This window comes from Papaver somniferum, chromosome 6, assembly GCF_003573695.1.
Source record: "Papaver somniferum cultivar HN1 chromosome 6, ASM357369v1, whole genome shotgun sequence".
NCBI classification, from domain to species: Eukaryota; Viridiplantae; Streptophyta; class Magnoliopsida; order Ranunculales; family Papaveraceae; genus Papaver; species Papaver somniferum.
In genome coordinates this window covers 15,006,335-15,028,891 of record NC_039363.1, presented here as the reverse complement: position 1 = coordinate 15,028,891, position 22,557 = coordinate 15,006,335, and the positions used below count along the sequence as shown (strand labels likewise).

General features: G+C 35.7%; 1 protein-coding gene across 1 annotated transcript; it reads left to right on the top strand.

The window, feature by feature from the left end:
* Positions 1-830: 830 nt before the first annotated feature.
* Positions 831-3,305, top strand: LOC113287010. Its single transcript, XM_026535667.1, has 10 exons — positions 831-1,101; positions 1,190-1,285; positions 1,421-1,495; positions 1,807-1,875; positions 1,997-2,073; positions 2,192-2,280; positions 2,368-2,497; positions 2,571-2,661; positions 2,742-2,807; positions 2,983-3,305. Exons 1-10 carry the CDS (start codon positions 940-942, stop codon positions 3,100-3,102), a joined length of 975 nt encoding a protein of 324 aa, XP_026391452.1. The 5' UTR covers positions 831-939; the 3' UTR covers positions 3,103-3,305.
* Positions 3,306-22,557: the final 19,252 nt, after the last annotated feature.

The window sequence follows — 22,557 nt, the reverse complement described above, 5'->3', positions numbered from 1 at the left end:
GAAAAGTGCTTTTCTGTTGTGCTGTGCTGTAGAATAAATCGGCATGATGTTTGGTAAACTATAATTTAAAAAGCACTGTGAAATTAACAAACTGTAAATTCTGTTTGGTAAACTTGTATTTTAAAGTGCTGATGATGTAGTTAATGACGAAAATAGACATATTTGAAAATTTAGTTTTAAATACACTTTAATTAGAATAAATTATATTTTTAATTAGAATAAATTATATTTTTAATTCTAATATATTGTAATATTTATGTTATTATTTTATATAATTATTGTTATTATTTAATAAAAAAAATTATGATTATGTTTGCTTAAGAAAATATTATTATATTGTAATTATTATTTTAAAATGAAAAATGAAAAATAGATAAATAAAATAGAAATTAGAAATATAATGATAAGTATACAGTATTCAAGGGTAAAACTTGTCTTTATAATAAAATAACAAGGTTAAAATAGAGAATCAATTAAATCAAATTATGTGGATCCACAACTTCTGCTTTTCCGGCTTTTAAAAGCTAGTACTGAGTAGCTTTTAAAAGCAGGCCTAAAATGAAAGTGCTTTGAAATTTTTTTACCAAACACAATTTTTAGTAAAAGTTTGTTACAAGTTTGTTACAAAGTGCATTTGGTTGAAAAAACAATCCCAAATGGGGCTTTAACCAAAATTTACAATAAATAAAATATTTCGGAGTGTTGGCGGGAGTCGAAGTTGTGACCTTGTCACCTAGCCATGGATTAGAAAAAGGAGAAATGTTGGAACTTCATCCAAGGATTTTATATCGTAGTCCCGGTCCTGCGAGCTCATAGTCTCATCAACCTTATCCGGTTCTTCAACTAGGCCATACAATTGTTATCTTAAGAAAAACTTCAAATGGCTCATGAATAGCTAGATAAAAAAAAAGAAAAAAAAAGAGCAACACACATATTGTAATGTCGATCATCTCTGTAACCTCAATTACTCCTCTCTCAAAAAATTATCTTAATTGCGTCAAAGTACCTCAGCGAAGATGGAGAATGAAGGCTTCTTCTTCTACCGTTCCATCCCCATCTCCAGATGTGGACTTGAAGACACTTGAAGCTGCCATTTCTAAGGTGAATTAGCTCTAACAATTCATGGCATGAAAATATTTTGTTTGTCGATATGTTGTTGTTGCTTATGTAATTTTTCCGGTTATTTCAGAAAGATAGTGACAGTGCCAAAGAGGCGCTCGATAAGCTAAGGGAAGATGGTTGGGCTAAAAACTGGAGTTCTCAACCATATGTATCACGACGTATGGTCAGTCAGTCCTCCATTATAATCTGGCAAGTGCTACATCTACAAAATTCGCAAATGTACCGGAAAACAAAAAAAGCATCATACATTGTAATTTTGAAGTAGTTAGTTAATCAGAAAATGCACATCTCTGCGCAGACATCACTTCGTGAGCTGACAACTCTTGGAATTAAGAACGCGGAGAATCTTGCAGTTCCGAGCGTAAGAAATGATGTAAGTACTGTATGTTACATCTTGCTAAGTAATAGAACACTCTTACCACAATTCGTTGCACTAGCGGAACTAGAAATTACACAGTACACTAATGTGCCATCATGGAAACTTTTATAAATTTGAAAAATTGTTTACATTGTACTCGAATTGGTTCCTCGCTTAGTCTTTGCTCTCAAGAAGTCCTTATCTAAATTGTAGCATGAAACATTCTCTACGAATTCTGTCATGTCTTTGTTTATTTTATGGAATTGTGTTGCCATGTTTTGGATTCTAGCTACTCTTCATTAAGTTGATTGCAATTAGTGGTGCAGGCAGCTTTCTTAGCCACAGTGGTGGGAACAACAAGTGTTCTTGCTATCATTACTGGCCAACTTCCAGGGGTACTTTCTTTCTTACCTCTATGGTGATTTATGAAATTAGATAGTGTCTTATTAATATCATTACGCTACACCGGATGTCAATACTAGTATGCTAGCATGACCTAGACTATGGAGTTTGCAGGATTGGGGTTTCTTTGTGCCTTACTTAATTGGGAGTATTTCTTTGGTGGTTCTGGGTGTTGGAAGTGTTTCACCTGGGTAAGTACCTTAATTGGGAGTATTTGCAGGCCTATGCATTTTGTTTGTCTACTTCGCTAGAATTATGAGATGCAAGTATTCTGGGGCATGTTAACCTTTTATGGTCTTGCAAGTATAGGCTTCTCCAAGCTGGGATAGGTGCCTTTTCATCATTTTTTCCGGATTACCAGGAAAGAATTGTTAGCCATGAGGCGGCTCATTTCTTAGGTAATATCTGAAATTATGTCACTAACTGCCTTTCCTGGTAGTGCCGCTAAATGCACGACTGATATGGAAGTTATTTTTCAATCTCAGTGGCATACTTGCTTGGACTACCTATTTTGGGGTATTCACTAGATATTGGAAAAGAGCATGTCAATCTGGTTGACGAAAGGTTGCAAAAACTTATATACAGTGGGAAGCTTGATGCAAAGGAATTAGACAGGTATCAACTAGTATGGTTATCTTTGTGAAGAACTGCAATAGAAACGTACTCACCTCTCGCTCTTTTCACTTAGGTTGGCTGTGGTGTCAATGGCCGGACTGGCAGCTGAAGGTTTGAAATATGATAAAGTTGTTGGTCAATCTGCAGATCTATTCTCTCTCCAGGTAAAGATAACATTTATCGCAGAACACTGTATAAATTTATACCGCTCCCTCGCCAACACCACCACTTGTATTCTCTGCAGAGATTTATAAACAGGAGCCAGCCACCAATAGGCAAGCAACAGCAAGAGAATCTCACTAGATGGGCTGTAAGTTCCTCTGAAACTGGTGTTATATGCATCATCAACACTGGCATATCTAAATTACATCAATTTTTATTTTCATGTTAACAAAACTAGTTTTCGTCTCACTTTGCTACGGATTAAAGAAAAATAAACGACATAATTCACCTGAATTATATTGGACTATGACAATTCATTGCAGGTATTGTTTGCTGCCTCCATTTTGAAAAACAACAAGGCTGCTTATGAAGCCTTAATAGCAGCAATGTCAAAGAAGGCGTCGGTATTGGAATGCATTGAAGCAATTGAGAAAGCCGTGTAGGTTGTCTGTTTCAGGGGTTTTGTAAAATCCATCAAACTAAGAATGATCAAACAATCATATTGTAGCAGTACTTGCATTCAGTCTTTGTTGGTACCAAAAGGACTTGACAAACATATTATTGTCCAGTCACATGTGATTTCTACTTGGCTAAAACCAGCAAGGCAATTTTACTAATACACAATTTAATTTTATTTCTTGCAAAATTTAAGTCCCAAACCATCAGAACAAAAGAGACTAAATCATCAAAACTGTAGGATCGTGCAAGAGAGAGGAGAGCACACGCGGAAGCAAATAAAAGACTACATTGATAATCAAATTTGGTGTATAAATTTTCTTGGCTCAACAGCCTATTTATAGTTTCACAAATTTGACGATTACTCAGAGCACTTTCCTAACAAAGATCAAACTCTAAATAAAGACACTTTCCTAACATAAGCGAAACTCTAAGATAAAACTCTTCTAGAACTCTCTAGAACCAAAGACCAAAGTATCGCAAGATAACTCCAAATATAGTATTGGTTCATTATTTTAAACATCCTCCCTTAAACCAAGACTATCATTACTCCAAGATTTCGACACACTGATCAAGCCTCACTTCAATTGAAACTTCTTTGAGAAACATTCTCAACAATCCTTTGTAACCGAAAAAAACGGTTCACTCTTCAGGCTCTTAATTGCTTTAGTAGAATGTGATAGTCTAAACAGCATGCCACCATGCATATCACTCCATCTCCTTTAGACCGAAGATGGGGAATCACATCCCACTGTCCCGATACTTCATGATACCGCAGCTACATGTAACATTCCCTAACAAGCTCCGGAATCTCAATGTTCAACTTGCTATCCGGATCTCTATGGAGAGTAAAACTCAATAAGTTGTGATCTATCCACTTGCTCATACTTGAAGAAACCAAGTCCACTTCTTTTCACAGAAGAAACACACACTCCTATCGTACGCCTTACTTATACAACTCATGTTGCAATCAAAGAACAAAAGAATAAAAGAACAAAATAACTAGCACAAAGGATAAGAAATGAAGCCAAAATACATACTGATACTTCTTTTCTTCACAACTTTGTTGTTCTTTCTTCTTCTCTGTTCCAGTCACGCTTCTGCCACAAGCTCTAACTAATCTTCCAAAGTCTGCCACACTTAGTAGGTTTTCCAAGTTTTCGCCACAAACTCTTCGACCAACATGTTTGAGCTTAAACTCCAACATGACACCATCCTCCCTTAAGCTCAAACATACCATCCAATATTCCTTGTCATTATAAGTTTCTGAATTCAATCAACTTTAATTAAACTGTACCAGTCCTTCCTGACTGCAGTACCAACTTTGATCCATCAAACTGTACTAGTCCTCCTGACTGCATTACCAACTTTGATTTTCTACTTATATTGGTTTCAAATCCATAACCTAACCCTTTTAGTCAACCACTTACCCAAATATTCTTCACCCTCTAAAATCAACCAATGCTCTGCCACAACAACCCTTGTTTACTTACAGCCATGCCTGTTAAGACTGACACTTCCAGCCTATCGTCACGCTAACTGTCACAAACTGTGACCTTTTCTTCTGTCAAACTATAACAAACCTTCGGTAAGCGTCTGTTAATAACCGTGACATCCTTCAGTTACGCTTCTGTTCAACTGTGACAGTTCTCTTGCAACTGTGATAGCTCTTTGTAAAACATCTATCACCAGTTGTTACCAACTTTCAATAACACTTTCATCTCACGTCGTCGACGTCACTACTGCCATGTATCATCGAATGCCCACTTCTCAACAACTAAGCTCTTTATCTCCTAGCCCAACACCATTAACCACATGCAGTAACAGCTACCAGAACCCATCTTAATTCCCTTCTTGTATTAACTGTTGGAAAATTGACAGTAAAACAGGGTGAAGAAAAGAATGTTGTAATAGGGTTCAAGGTTCTAATGAAAGATTCTTTTCGACAATTATTCGACCCTTTCCCAATTGAATTGGCGAGTACAAACATGTCAATGAATATCACCGTCAGGATACTTGAAGCCCCACAATAGTGTTAGATTCAAAGCTTGTACGACCTTAATCCAATCAAGAACACACTGGTTTTATTTCTGATGATGCTTGTAAGAAAGAAAACAGAGAGAGTTGAGATGTGTTTTTGAATTAAAACAAGTCTCCTATTTAAAGAGGAAATCACACCCTTTGGAGATGACTCTTCATCTCTACAGGCATCTTTTCAGAGTGAACAGGCGCGTCTCTTCCTTCAATGCGTCCATTGGTGAAACGAGAATTCTGTTCAGTTTTCAAACTGATAATAGAAACCCTAGAAAAACCTAAATGCCTACAATTCAAGGGTTTGTTGAAAATATCCAACATTAACAGCAATCTACAGGTCCCTGCTTCTCGATCTTAAAATAACACAGCTCTCTTCCATAATTCTGACGAAGTTGTATGAAGTCCATCTCAACCAAACAAACCATGACAGTAACAAGTAATCTTAGTATCTCTTCATTGGAAGAAAACACCATCTCCTTCTTAGTTCGTTTCCTGTCTATGTAACGACAGCAAAAATCATCATCTCTGCCAAACCTAGCTCCATCGCTAATAGTCGTTACCCACTGAGAAACATCAACTCCTTCTAGTCTTGACTACAAGCCCATCTGTAACTTTTGAAAGCGATCAACGGATCAACCAAATATTCATCATCCACCATTAATGGCAGCAATCTTACAGCGTGTACCTTCGTCTCATCTGGGATGCGGGTTTTTCTCTGTAAACCCTATTAACACCAGCATACTCCGACTTCCCCTTTTTTTTTATATATAAAACCCTAATTCCCGAGTTTTTTTACCAACGCCTGTTTTTTAGGGGTGTAAATTGGGCCGGGCCGGGCAGCCCGACCTATTTATTAAATGGGACGGTATAGGGCGGGCCAGAACATTTCTTATCCATGAAATTAAAAGGGCCGGGCGGGCAGGGTTATTTATCTACAGTTAGTACCCATGGCCTACCCAAGCCTGTTTTGTAATTTGGGCTCGGGCGGGTAGGGCCGGGAGGGTCTTGAATATTACAAACAAATATATATATTATACATATATATTGTTAAAAATAAAAGAAAGTAGTAATAATACACAAGTTTTACTTAAAATTAATAATCAAATACGAGAATTGAGATGGGAATAAGATAAACCAAACTTCCTATAATTTTTCATGAATTGAATCATCAGAAAAGGAAACTGTCTTAGATTTTGCTCAATATTTTCTCTATATGGTTAACAAAATTAGACTCCAATGGAATAAAAGTTAAGAAATACATATGAAAACTATGAGGGTTGATTGTATTAAGTATATGTACCAAGTATATTCTAGGATAAAACAAATGAGAACAGTCACTTAGGCTAGGTAAATGGATAACACTAGCGGGCTAACATGGCGGGTAGCATTGACGGGATAATAGGGAAGGTATTGGGCCGGGCAAGAAAATTTGAATTGTGGCCTGTGCCCGCCCTCTTATTTAAATGGTCTAGGTCGGGCCAGCCCGTAAAGGTCCACGGTCACCCATGGGCTATCATGGGACAGGGCGGACGGTACTGGGCCTCGGGCTGCCGGGCAAAATTTACACCCCTACTGTTTTTCACTTTTGAGATGGTAAGTTCTAGATGTTTTTACAACCTCAAGAATTTCCATATCTCGGCCATCCAAAGGCTGATAACCATCTACAAAGATGCCATACACCGTCAGCAACAACCTCCTTATTAGCTGTTTTCACGGACGTAAGCTCTTCCAAGTTCAATGGACTGGAACCAATCTACCATAACCCAAAAAGCTTATCAATGGTTCACAACAACAATCTCAGAACCCATAGTCAAAAATAAGCATCCATCTCTCCTTCATCTTGTATATCACCTTTAACAGAGGCACTTTGCGTTTCTTCTCAAACTTGTTCCATGTTCTTGCTACCGGAAAAAAAAAACTCCACCAGAACCATCTTTCCTGTCTCGCATTCCTCCAATAGTGTTTCCAACGTATAACTTTGACAGCAACCCAACATTCTTTCCTGAACTTCTAAAACAAACCATTCATCTTTTGCAAACAATCGCTCAAACCAAAACACAACTTTCACTATCACCGTAACTTTTCACAAATTAAGAACACCATGAATTCTCTACCAGATTTCTTCAACTTTTCTCTCCTCCTCTTTCTTCCTCTCACCTTGCTTTGATACCAAATGTAGGATCGAGCAAGAGAGAGGAGAGCACACGCGGAAGCAAATAAAAGACTACATTGATAATCAAATTCGGTGTATAAATTCTCTTGGCTCAACAGCCTATTTATAGTTTCACAAACTTGACGATTACTCAAAGCACTTTCCTAACAAATATCAAACTCTAAATAAAGACACTTTCCTAACATAATCCAAACTCTAAGATAGAACTCTTCTAGAACTCTCTAGAACCAAAGACCAAAGTATCGCAAGATAACTCCAAATATAGTATTGGTTTATTATTTCCAACAAACCCCCCTCTTCGCCTCCTTCTACTAAGGTGCCGATGCAGCTGCTAATATATCTTTCAGATCAGATATCTTTCTTCAGCATAAGTCATCTCCATCGATTCCAAAGTCTCAATCTATTTCTTCTGAGCGTTTGCAGAAGCTTCTAACACCTTCATCTCTTTATTTAACGCATCAATCTTATTCAAAGTTAGAGAAACTTTAAATTCTTATCCTTTCTCTGCAATTCACACTCCTTTATAGTCTTTCTATTCATCTTCTCATCTTCTGATATCCTTCTCAATATATCAAACTTCTTTCGAAACTTACCCACACTATACCCATTATCTTCAATAACTATTAGTTGAGAGCAGTACATGATCATGAAATTCTACAGGATTCACTGATTCAGAAAGTTTCTTAGCAAGTCTAACAAAATCTAGATCCAATTCTACTCTGATGCCTTTAAGAGCAGTAGAATATTTTTCCAGAAAAATTAAGACCATCAGAAGGTGTTGCTAATGAAGAGATTCTCACTTTTGTAGCAGGTGGATTTTGTTGCTGTTGTTGATCAGCAGTTGATGAAGGAGATTAGCTCCTCTTTCTTTCGCATGCTAGAGATTTTGTTGCGAGAAATCATTTTTGTGGACATTTTTTTTTCCAAGGAACTGTTGCAAAATATTGTGGCCTTGTGGGTGTTGGTCTACATATTTGTGTTGCTGCAAGGAACTGAAGGATCAAGAGTCGTGGTGGACATGGCTCCGATGGTGGAAACCCCAACACTAATAAGACGCCCAAACGATATTTAGAAGTTCGAGATGATCTTCGATACCCGTTTGGATGTGGATTCGTTTTACCAACGGAAGTTCAAGACAAAGTTTACCCCAATTCTGGAGTTGAACAAGCCAGTAATAGCAAGGAGAATGGAAGCACCGTCCATAGTGGTCCAACAAGGCCTTTATCGTTCGCTAAGTGTATTGATAATTTGTCGATGAAGATTTTAGTGTGGAATTATAGAGGTGCAGCTAGGCCCTCTTTTATCCGTGTTATGAAGAAATTGATCAAGAGACATCGGCCAACAATTATGGCTTTGCTGGAAACCAGAGTACTCGCAACTCATGCTCCAAGTATTGTTAGACAATTGGGTTTTATGAAATCGATTGTTGTTGACCCTGAGGGATTTTCAGATGGTATGTGCATTCTTTGGGATCCGGATGTGGTAGATATCCAGGCTACCAGAGAGTCAAGGTGGGCTGCTCATGATATGGTTACGGCTAAGTTTAAAAGACCATGGATTATGTCTTCTATTTACGGGAACACAAATAAGGTTAACAGAAAGAAGATTTTGGAGGAGCTTGGAGCCATAACTGAAGTAGGAAAGGCTGGTCATATGGTTATGGGAGATCTGAATACGACAGGATCTAAGAATGAAAAAGCTGGTGGAAGAGAGCCGTCTGCAAGTCAACTTCAAGAGCTCAAATATGTTATGTACCAATGTGGTTTGATTGATCTGGGAGCTAATGGTCATATATATACATGGAATAACAAAAGAATTGGTCTTGCAAACATCAAGGAGAGGTTGGATCGTGTTTTAGCTAATGAGGAATGGTGCAAGAGCTTCCCAAACGCACATGTATTTCACCTCTCTTACTTCAACTCTGATCATAGAGTGGTTTTAATTGATCTAGATCCTAAAAAGAAGTTTAAACATAGAATTTTTAGGTTAGAGGCTATGTGGGTCCATGATAATAGATTTCATGATGTAGTCAAAGAAAATTGGCATAATCCTTTTGGAAGTAGTAATCAAAATTATTTCGAAAATGTTGAGAGATTACAAAAAGAAGCTAGGCTATGGAACAAGAATGTTTTTGGTAATCTTTATAATAGGATCGAAAATGCTCTTGTTAATCTTACTGAAGCCCAAAATACTTTTGATAATTCTCCTACTGAAGAGGCTAGGCAACACATGTTTGGTTGTTTGTATGATTATCTGAGTTTGCTTAAATTGGAAGATGTTTTTTGGAAACAAAAGTCTAGGGGGGAGTGACTTAAAGATGGGGACCTCAACAATAAATTTTTTCATACTTCCCACTTTGGTTAGAAGGAGAAGAAATTCTATTTGCATGCTTAAGGATAAAACTGGTAAGTGGTTAACTTCTGATAATGAGATTGAAATGGAAATTACTGATCATTTTAATTCTCTTTTTAACTCTACTACTACTAGTTTAGACCATGCTGAAATTAAAAGATTATTTCATAACGTCATTTCTGATAGTGAAAACATTGGCTTCACTAGGAATGTGTCTGTTATGGAAATTAAAAACGCTATGCGCCAGCTTGGTTCTATGAAAGCCCAGGGCCTGATGGTCTTCAAGGGATTTTCTTTCATAAATATTGGGAAATTGTTGGTCCATGTATGATCAAGTTGGTTACGGATTTTTTCTTTCATGGCATGCTTGATCATAGGCTGAATAGAACCTTTATTGCTTTGATACCTAAGAAAAGTATTTCTTCAAGTGTGAAAGATTATAGGCCCATTAGTCTACATAATTATGCTATGAAAATGATAACCAAAATCCTCACTAATAGGATTGGGCCAGTTATGAGCAAAATTGTTTCTAAGAACCAACATGCTTTCATAGAAAGGAGGTCCATTTTTGACTCGACTATTATTTATAATAAAATTATTCATTACTTTAAATCTAAGAAAGGTGTTAAAGGTTGGATAGCTCTCAAACTTGAATTTGATAAAACTTATGATAGGGTTAGTTAGCCTTTTATTGCTAAAATCCTAAAATGTGTTGGTTTTGCAGATAAGGTTGTGAATTGGGTTATGACTTGTATAAGTTCTGTTGCTTTTCAAGTTCTTATTAACGGTGCTCCAAGTAAAGTTTTCACTCCAAAGAATGGGATACGCCAAGGAGACCCATTGTCTCCTTTTATTTTCATTCTTTGTCTTGAAGCTTTATCTAGACTTTTACAATCTGGTATTGACTCAAAACTTCTGCAGGGTTATACGGTTGCTAAAGAAGCTCCTATGATAACTCATTATTTGTATGCTGATGACAACATTATTTTCTTGAAAGCCAATTACAAGAATGCTTGCAATCTCAGGTTGATTTAAGACAAGTTTAGCCGATGGTCTGGCCAGGTTATAAGCGATGCTAAGTTGACCTTATTTACTTCTAGCAACTTGGAAGGAGCTTCACTATGGTAATATCTAGAGCGCTTAAATTTCAGGTTGCTTCTACACCAGGTAAGTACTTAGGGATCCCTTTACAATGGGGTAGGGTTTCTGAAAATACCTTTCATGATTTGTTAGAAAAACTTAGCAATAGAATGGATGGGTGGAAATCTAGGTCATTGAACATAGCTGGTAGGTCAGTTCTCATAAAGTCTGTGCTTGATCCTGTTTTGAACCATGTTATGTCCATGCTTAAGCTTCCTAAAGGTCTTGTAAATAAGATTGATAATTTAGGAGGAGTTTTATGTGGGGTGGAGATAAGAAGTCTAGGAAAATGCATAATATTAACTGGCTTACTGTTTGTAGTACCATTGTTCAAGGTGGTTTAGGATTGAGAGATTTGGGTCTTAATAATTTAGCTTTACTCGCTAAAATGGCTTGGAGGATCATCGAAGATCCTAGATCTGATGTGGATAGTCTTTTGAAGGCTAAGTACTTCAGATATGATGACTTTTGGTCAAGTAAGACTAAGAGTGACTGTTCCTCCAGTTGGAGAAGTTTAATTCAAGGAAAAGAAGTTATTAAAGGTAGATTAAGATGGTGTATTGGTGTTGGTAGTCTTGTGGATTTCTGGAATGATCCTTGGATCATTGAACTCCCATTGTCTGATATCACCAATGTGGAGGGTGATAATATCCCTTCTCTCAATGTTAAAGATGTCATCAACCTAAATACAAGACAATGGGATCTGTCTGCTGTAGAAAATCTTGTTTCTGAGGAGGTTAAAAAGAGAATATATTATGTTCCTATTCCATCGAGTGGTGATAGGTGTGATAAAAGGGTGTGGGCATATGTGAATGATGGGAAGGTAAGTGTTAAAGAGGCTTACAAATATCTTCTTTCTGGGAAGGTTGGTACTGAGAATTCCAATGCTGACTGGAAGTTTTGTGGAGCATTAATTTCCCACAGAAAATCAAATTCTTTTTGTGGAAATTAGGCCACAATAAACTTAATCTTAATGAGTATCTTTACAGGAAAGGTATTGCTTCTAGTCCTGGTTGTTCCTTTTGTAAATCACAATTACTTTAGCTTCTTTCTGGGAAGTTTGGTACTGAGAATACTAATGCTGACCGAAAGTTTTTGTGGAGCATTAACAAACTGTTTATCATTTGTTCCTTTTGTAATTGTGATTTCGAAACTGTTTATCATTTTCTCTTAGAACTTTAGCTTTGGCTGTTAGGAAAGCCAGAGAGTATTATTTCACTGTCATACATAAAGAAGAGAGGTCTAAACGTTAGCGTGAAATTTTAGTCAAGTGGAATTTTCCTAAACCAGGTTATCATAAGTTGAATACAGATGGAGCCTCTACTAACTCTCTACATGAAGGAATTGGCGGGGTGGTTAGGGATGATGGTGGGTATTTTATGGCAGGCTATGCAAAATATATTTTTCAGAATGGGAGTAATGTTGCTGATGTCTGGTCGGAAAGAGAAGGTCTGCAGCTCGCTGTCCAGTTGGAAATCATGAAACTCGAAGTTGAGTGTGACTCTGCCTATACCATTCAGTTGTGTAAGGGAGAAATTGATACACCGTGGTACCTCAATGGACTTGTCCAATACATTACAGATCTAAGGGAGAAATATGAAGATCTTGTTTTCTTTCATCAATACAGAGAATCAAATTTTGTTGCTGACAATTTGTCGAAAAAGGCTTCAAAGAGAATTTCAGAGGGGCAGTGGATTAGTAATCCACCAGATGTAATAAGTAATAGTCTTGTTGCTGACATTCATGGTGTGTCTTACCCGAGAATGGTCAGAGTTGTTTAGTTTTTTTTATTTCAGACCTTTTATCAAAAAAAAAGAAGGATCAAGATTCGTGACCCTTAAACATTTTTGTTGAACGTACAAAGTTTAGTAATAATGTGCCAATAAGAAACCACCACGCAATTTGATTGTACTTCGTCAATAAATAAGGATTTGACTATATACTACTGACGTGGATAATCTCTCAGGCTCTTTTTTTTTGATACAGAAGAAAATTTATTTACAGAGAATCAATGACTACAATTGGTTTATCCATAAGGATTACATCTTCAATATCATGAGGAACCATCTCATCGCACTCGAATATAATCATAGTAGTCCTGGATTTTTTTGCCAAAAAAACCTGCTACACCATTTTTAAATTTCCTAATAACGTTAAAAGATCAACCAGCATTATTCTCCTAAATAAATTTTATGTCGAGAATTAGTCCATAATTTCTCCAATGAACATAAGATGTTTGTTCATTGATACATTTAACTAAAGCCTCATTATCTGACTCAAACACTACCGAAGCTAATCCTTGCTCACATCCCAGCACACCGCATCATTCATTGCAAGGCATTTCAGTTGTTCCACTTCATGGTCCTCAATCAACCCTCCATCAAAGCATTTTCCTTTTGATCTCTTCCAATCTCCTGCAAAATCTCTCATAATTAGACCAATGCCAACTTTAAGAGTTTCCTTGATAAAAGAGGCATCTATGTTGATCATGTAGCAATTTCTGATTGAGGGATTCCAAGATGGTATCTGCAAAACAGGGGGGCTATAAGACACATTATAATTATTAAGAGATAAATAGTCACTACTTAGATCGAGTATTCCTTCAATAGATAGAATCATATTAAGCTTAATATTTTGAAAAACAAGGCTAAACCTATCTTTCCATATAAACCAAATAGTTATTATCAGGAGATAAAGCTTTTTCACAACATCACCATTTCCACCTACCTTCTGGTGAGAAGCAGTATCGAACCAACTCAGAATCCAGTTCAGTATATTATCATGCCTATCCATAACATTATGCATATTCACATTAATACTTATCCATACAGATTTAGCATATCGACATTCCATAAAGAGATGATTAGAAGTTTCAAGGGGTGAATTACAAAATTCACATTGAAGATTAATTTCATTTTTATATCTAGAGATCTTACTTCTAGTGGGAACAATGTCTTTCAAACATTTTCAAACAAACAGTTTAAACTTATGTGGGAGCTTAGTTCTCCATAAGACTTTCCATGGAACCGGGATTAGATGATTTGCAACAATTGCATTAGTTCTACTACTAAGGATGTTATAGGCACTCTTAACAGAGAAAACTTCTTTTTTATCTAGAGTCCATATGAATGTATCAACACCCATCTGAGGGACATGCATAGAAAGAATTTTAGAAGCAGTTTCAACAGGAAAAACATTATTGATCAACACCTCATTCCAAGTTCCTGTACCGACTATAAAAAGATCAAAAACCACAATAAGAGAATGAGTGATATCCAAACTTGCAAAAGGAATAGGAGGAAAGTCCATCCCAACAACCCAGTAGTCTGACCAAATTCGGATCTTGGTGCCACATCTAACACATCAAAAACTATTATTTTTTATAATTTCTCTGCATTTATGTATACTCTTCCAGATCCAGGAACTTGTGTCACTAATATTATCTTGATTTAGGAAACTAACATCTCTGAAATATTTAGCCTCCATAATTTGAACCCACAGTTCATCTCTTTCGGTACTGAGCTTCCAAGCCAGCTTACAAATAAGAGCTTGGTTAAACAATTCTAGATTTCTAAAGCCAAGGCCGGCATAAATCCTTAGGTTTGTATAGATTAGACCAAGCAATGAACTTAATAACCTTATAAGACCTATAAACCCACCCTAAATTCCTCAGTGAATCCAATATCTTTATGATAGTGGAAGGGATTTTAAAACACCCCATTTGATAAGTTGGTAGGGAGTTAAGGACAGATTTAATCATAATAAACCTACCAGCCTGGTTTAAATAAACACTTACCCAATTTTTAAGTCTAGCTTCAAAAGATTGGGCAATTGGATCAAAAGACCTCAGTTTAGAGCGACCGAGTAAAAGAGGGGCTCATAAATATTTTAGAATCGTTAACAATAGTCATACCAAGTGCTTTAGATAGATCAGTACAAGCTTCAGGACTAAGATTACCACTAAAAATGTACAAAAGATTTATTAAAATTTAACAGTTGACCAGAATACTTACCAAAATTATGCAAAATATCCAAAAAAGCTATCAATATGATTCATACTAGCATCACCAAAAATGAGGATGTCATCTGCAAAAAGTAAAGGGGTTATATGAGGAAATCTCCTAGCAGCTTTCACACCTCTGATTACTCCATTTGTCTCAGCATGCATAAAACTTCTAGATAAAAATTTCATGGCAATGATGAAAAGATAAGGAGCCAAGGGGTCTCCTTGTTTAAACCCCTAGTAGGATTAAACTGTTCACAAGGAGATCCATTCAGAAGAACACTAATAGTAGTGGAGGACACGCACTGAAAAATTAGGTTGCAAAAGATTTTACTAAATCCAAAATTTTCAAGGACTTTAATAAGAAAGTCCCATTCAAGCCTGCCAAATGCTTTTGACAAATCAAGTTTTAAAGCCATAGTGCCAGAAATCCCCTTCTTACGTTTCATGGTATGAATCATTTTATGAGCAATAATAATATTGTCTTGAATAGCCCTACCTGGAACAAAAGAAGCTTGAAAAGTCAAAATAAGTTTCTTCAACATAGGCCTTATCCTGTCCGCTAGAATCTTAGACACAATTTTGTAAGAAACATTACAGAGACCTATTGGTCTAAAATCAAATGGCAATTTAGGATCCCTAGTCTTAGGAATGAGAGAATGTAAGTTGTTTTCAAGCTTTTAGGAATTAAACCACATTCAAAGAATTTTTTAACCACATCAACCTACCAGATCCCATTGGGATTGATAGAATCCAACTTGAAACCCGTCAGGACCTGGAGAGCTCCAAGCAGGCATACTCTTCACTACATTTTCAATTTCGTCATCAGTAGGCATTGCTATCAAAAACGCATTATCTACATCAGCAAGAACAACAGGAATAATATGAAACGCATCATCAGGTAAGCACGGATTAGAGGTAGTACTAACATTTTTAAAATGTTCGGTGATAATATTACTAATACCAGACCTATCACTGTACCAAGTACTAGCACAATCACATATAGTATTAATGCTATTGATATGCAGCCTTTTATTCATAAGAGAGTGAAAATATCTAGTATCGTTATACAAATCAGAAATATTCTTATCCCTAGATTTTAATTTATAAAATTCAGTTTGTATCCTATACCAATTTTCCAAGCCTTTAGTGAGAGCTTTCACTCTACTAATTTGTTCACTAGAACTAGAATCGTTTTGAGTGTTCTGGTGGATATCACCAAACTCCATCTTGTTCCATTGAGATAAGGTTAGCCTAGCACTTTGTTGTTTAAGCTTAAGTATAAATGCAGAGCTACCATGCACGCTCAAATTCCAAGTAGAATCCATAGTAACTCTAAAAGAGTCATGATTAATCCAAGTACTGAAGAACTTGAAAGATCTCCAAAGATTTCTAGGAATAGGATCAGTAATCAAGAGAACATGACAATGATCAGACCCAATAAAATTCAAGTGCAAAAGCTTAGCTTGAAAATTTTTTAATAAACCAGTCATTGTTACCTAGAGCCAAATCAATTCTGTCTCTCTTATTTCCTGTGCCAAAATTATTATTAGTCCAAGTATAGTCTTTTCCTTCAAAATCAACATCCATAACACCCGAGTCTCTAACTTTATTATGGACCCAAGAATGAGTGCTATTATCATTCTTATTTAAATGAGAATTTAGATCACCTATGACTAACCAAGGATGAAAAACCTCTTGACTAAGTTCATGCATAAAACTGTATTGCTTTTTCTTTGGGTCAGAATAGGTGGAACCATACATAAAATATATTAGGACTTCAGGCTTACTAGGGTGTATCCTAACAACAACATGAATGATGTTATCAGCAGCTGAAACAATGTCACAACTAATTCCATCCTTCCACATTAAGATAAGACCACCATCATAGCCTACCCTATCAATACAGTCATAATTATGGAAATGTAAAGATTGTGCAATAGAGATCATCCTATTTTTATCGACTTTAGTTTCAAAAATAAAAACAAAATCACGGTTTTTAGTTTTATCAAGATTTTGCAACTACTGTTTTGTAAACTTATTAGCAATTCCTTTGACATTTCAAGACAGAATTTCCATTTGTGCAAATTTTGAATATAAACCAACAAAGATATTTGAAGTGAGCATGAATACTGCTACTACAAAAACTAGTGAGCATGAAGAAAATTAATTAAAAACAAACAACAACGAGAAATTAAAGTAAAAGGATTAAAAGATTAAAAAGACAAGAGAGGGAGAACAGGTCCCTGTATAGCCAAATTATACAAACCAAACAACGATAATCCCCTAAGATGCACAACCACAAACCGAAGAAATATTTTTAGAGGTGCACCAGGATATCTTGAAAAGAATAGATAACGACAATACTAAAACTTGAAGGATTGTAATCAAAGAAATAGACCCGCTTACCTTTGGGTTTTATTGCGTCAGAGGAGCAGAGGTTTAGATGTGAGGTATATGATTGTCATATATTTGATGAATTTATTTAATTAATTTTAATTTAGCAGATTTAAAACATAAAATATAGTGGATAAACTAATTATTATTGGATTCTAACGTAATATCAAACAAGCGAAAAGATAAAAGAGAAAACAGAAAACATGCATTTGAAACTAGCTCTACATAAAGTTTGAATGATTATTTAAACATAAAAAGGAAGAAATATGTCAAGATAAAATTCTAATTATCTTCGAACTTGAAAGGAAATTCACTTAAACCTTACGGCAGCACAAAACAGAGATGGCAAATTGCAAATCAATAACACGAATAGTTTAACTAACGGATCGCTTAATAAGAGACGACAACTTTTAGCCTACAAGGATTAGCTCCTATGATCTGCTGGAAAAGTTTATACAAACCAGGATGCTAAAGGTGATTCAAAACCCACGCAGATCAGCGATCATATTTCTAAAGATATTCTTAAAAGACGTTACCAAGCCTTTAACTACCTAAAACCATACCCAAAGATGAAGGTAACCTCAGTCAAGTCCTCCACTGTCCAGAGACATTTAAAAGACCTGAAGACTACATGGATAACTCCAGATTTCCCAAAAAGAAAAAAAATGCAGATTCTTTCTAAAAGTCAAACGATGCCATCCTTTGAAGCGGAAGAGCCATCTCAAGAAAAACTACAATTCATAAAGTTTAAGATTTTTGATAAAATTTAAGGTTGATTCCTTTAAACAAAGTGCACATACACTTGCTTCATAAACACACCAAGCGAAAGACTATAATTTTTTAAAAGGAACAGGTGCACATACACTGAAACAAAGATAAAAGGCCCCGGGTACTTAAGATTATAACCACTCGAGAAACCCAGAAGACGAAAGAGAAGAAGAGATCACTGAGATCAATAACACTAAAGAGAGTTTTTAAGACAAAGATAAAAATTATAATGATTTTAAGATAAAGGGGTTAACTTGAAGATAGTTTTAGAAAATAGAAAAGACTTGAGCGAATCAAACAACATAAAATTTATAAGGAAAATAAGCATAAGGGAAAGAAGAAGAACCCAATCTAACAATTGGGATAAGACTAATAACGAACAACTAGTTGAGGACATTCACCAATAATATATTTGTGTTTCTTTTACTCTATGATGATTGTGTCCAGAAGTGTCTGGAGTTGGCTTGAGTCCGACATCTTTAGAAAGTGCACGGATAAGGTGTATTTGAGTCCTTCTTTTAAGTTTTACGATACTTGGTTGAAAGAGGATTCTTGTATTCAAGTCATCAAACAGTCTTGGAACAACACAAATTCTGTGAATCCGGATGTTGACCTGATAAATAACATCTCTACTTTAGGAGAAAACTTAGGCATTTGGAAAAGAGATATATTTGGAAAACCGAATAAAAAAATCAAAAACATTCTAAAACTCATAGAAAACTACATTCAAGAAACTCAGGGGATGCTAACAATAAATTGATTGAAGAAAAGCTGATAGAACTATAATCTCTTTATGACACTCAGGAGGAGATAGCCAAACAACAATCTAGAAATAACACAATTGCTCTAGGAGAAAGAAATACGAAATTTTTTCATGTCACCACTCTAAAAAGGAGGAAAAGAAATAATATCGACTGCATACAGGATAGTCAAGACAAGGTTGTCTCTTCTAGAAACAACATAGAAAACGTGTTGAATGATTACTTTTCAAACCTTTTCAAATCTTGTACTGAAAGCTCTGGAAATGAAATATTATCTCACATAGAACCATGCATATCAACAGAAGAAAACACAAAATTAATGGAAATTCCATCTGCTACTGAAATATGGGAGGTAATTAAAAAATTAAAAGCTAATAAAGCGCCAGGGCAGATGGATTTCCTGTTAGCTTCTTCAAGCATAACTGGGAAACGGTTGGTCCAAAATTGGTAGCAGTAGTTCAAAACTTTTTTCAAACACAGAAACTCAATCCAGACCTTAACAAAACTTTCTTGTTTCTTATCCCTAAAACTAAAAATCCAAAAAACCCAGCTGAATTTAGGCCGATAGGGCTATGCAACACACCGTATAATGTCACTGCTAAAATGATGGCAAATAGGTTCAAAAAACTCTTGGAAAAGATCATATCCCCTCTTCAATCTGCATTCATCTCTTGTAGACAGATATCTGACAATATCATAGTTGCCCATGAAATAGTTCATTCAATGAAGTAAAAAGAAAACTGGGAACATAGGCGTAAAAATCGACATGTCGAAAGCCTTTGATAGAGTCAGTTGGAATTTTTTAATCAAAACCTTAACAACTTTTGATTTTTCTATAGAATAGTGTGAGTTAATATTTCAATGTGTTTCCTCCTCTTCTATAACTGTTCTTCTTAATGATTGCCCTTGTAAGGAATTCAATCCTTCAAGAGGGATTAGGCAGGGGGATTCTCTATCCCCTTACCTTTTCATTCTTTGTATGGAAGTCTTTTCACGTTTACTTTGTCACCTGGAAACTGTGAAAAAAGTTCAGGGCATTAAATTGACGCCTAAATCCCCACCAATCTCACATCTGTTTTTCGCAGATGATCTTCCGCTATTTACTAAGGCAGATCTAGGAAGTTGTAAGAACTTGATAGAAGCTATTAACCTCTTTAGCAAATAATCAGGGCAAGTAATTAACTTTTCCAAATCAGGTTTGTTTTTTAGTAAAAAGGTTCATAACAAGCATCAGGGTATTATATCTAGGCTCATGAAAATAAAAAAAATTAACATAAAAGATACACATATGGGGGCTCCTATCTTCATAGATAAGTCTAAATTAAAAGCTTTTGATATCATAATAGAAAAAATGGTACAAAGAATAAAAACTTGGCTTGGGAAAATCTTATCTCAACCAAGTAAAATGGTATTAAACAAATCAGTGCTTTCTAGTATGCCCATCTTCAGCATGGGCTGTTTTGTGCTACCAAAGATAATAACTAAGCGTATCAACGATATCCAACATGATTTTTGGTGGGGAAAACACACAAACTCTAAGGGTATATACATTAAAGCTTTTGAACCAAGCAATGATTAGTAGAATCGCTTGGCGGTTAGTTAGTCACCCTGACGATTTATGAGAACAAATACTGAAAGGAATGTACTTTAAAAATACTAGTGCATTACATTCCAAGAAGAAATCACAAGCCTCTTGGGTATGGAAATACATCTTGCAGGGTATTGAACACATAAAAAAATATACCATTTGGGAGGTGGGTGATGGAACTTCAATAGATATCTGGCAAGATAAATGGATACCGAATAGGAGAGAGACTTTAGCTAACTCTTTCCCAAATAATAACTCCAACATAACACTTTTATCAAAGTTGATTGACTATGAAACAAAGAAGTGGAATATTAACCTGTTAACTTCGATGTTTGATTCTTCTTTGGTCAGAGAAATCTTGAACATAAGACTTTTCTTAACTAAAGAGGGATCACTGAAAAAAGATAAAATCAGATGGCTTCTTAACTAATAATGGAGAGTTCTCAGTGAAGTCTCTATATGCCAAACTTCAAAACTCGAATGATTCAACCACAATTCATACAAAAAAAATTTGAAAGAAATTATGGACAATAAACACTTCTCAGAGAATCAAGCTTTTCATCTGGAAATGTTTACAGGATTCTTTACCAACTAAAAAGAAACTTGGTTCAAGTAGAGATGAGGATAGTGATAGACACATTTTTGTGTCTGAATTGTCCTCAGTGTCTCTATTGCTAGTGCTTGATTTTGTACTTATTATGGTGTTTTTATGTTTGTGTAGGTGTTTTTCGAGAAATACACTTGTGTGGAAAAAGTTGCTCAAAAAGTGCTATTCGGACCCCTAGAGGACATTTGCTATACGGACCCCAGATTTGGCTAATGGGCACCCAAGGTTATGCGTATCCCAAATTCATCCTTAGCACCCATATTCTTCTTTTGAATTTCATTTTGACGGGAAAATGAAGAACATAACTGTGTAATTTTCGATCAAAATTTGAAGGAGTTCTGGATAGATTAAAGGGCTGAAATTTGTTGGGTAGTTGTGATATGTCCCAACAAAACTATCATGAGTGATTTGATCGACTAAATTTGTCTAGATAACTCGCGAGAAGAAAACATGGGATTTTAATCTCGGAAGAGGTTATCACGGGATTTGCTCGAGCAGCAGAGGATTTTGCACGTGTTTGGAAGACCCTAACAACTATTTGGAGTGTGAAGGAGTTAAATATGGCAATTTGGAAGCTTCAGAACGCGTGTAGAGATCAAAACTCTGAATTATTTCCTAAACTGGCCGTGAAGAATAATGGAGAATTATATGAAGTTATTATGTGAGATTTTGCTGTTGTTGGGTTATAAAAAGGTGTTGCGATATCATAGAAGGTTTACGGAGAGTTTGGGGAGATTACAGAGCTGTGAAAGTCGAGTTGCAGAAGAATCACCATTTCTGTTGCTGTGAAGAACACCAAGAACATAAGGCACGCAATAGTAGTCGTATCTCAACAGTGGAAATGACACACATGCGTGGGTCGAGAGCTACAGAATCAGCGACAATACTGTTCTATCGTTCTTTTCAGTTTGTAACAAATATAACTTACAAATCCCGGGTTAATAGTTTTTCTCCATTTCATTTTTGTAAACATCTTTTGAGCAATAAAAATGAATTTTGAGTGTGTTTCCAACATGATGATGAGCTAATTCTCCCACAACCAAGGAAATGAGGAAGTTATTTACGCATGAATAATTGGCAATTATTTTGTTTTCTCTAATTTATAATTTATAATTCACTCAATCACTGCTTTTGCAGAGTTTTAAATTGTTTGCATATTTTTATTAATTAGTTGTGATTCAATCTGATAGGTTATACTTTGTTTAGTCAATTGATAATCTATGCTTAGAGAATACAATTGATATTTGAGAATTTGCCTGATTATTTGTGAATTAAGAAATAAGGGACTTCAAAGATAATTAGAGTTTTAGATCATTTGCCATAATTTATTCATGTGTGATAGGGGAATCAGTATCTTGGTTATTCCTAATAATATTGAATTAAGTTTTGTTTGTCTTTAAATTTCATTAAATCTAAAATCTTTTGCTTTCACAAGTCTCAACGAACTTTTTACTACAACTCAATTGAAAATCACATCAATTTTTGGCGCCGTTTCCGGGGATACGAAACCTAGATTGATTAGGTGGATCCTTTTGTTGCAAGAGTTTTCTCCAGACATTAGATACAAATAGGGTGCCGAAAATGTAGTAGCAGACCACTTGTCTAGGCTAGTTGTTGAT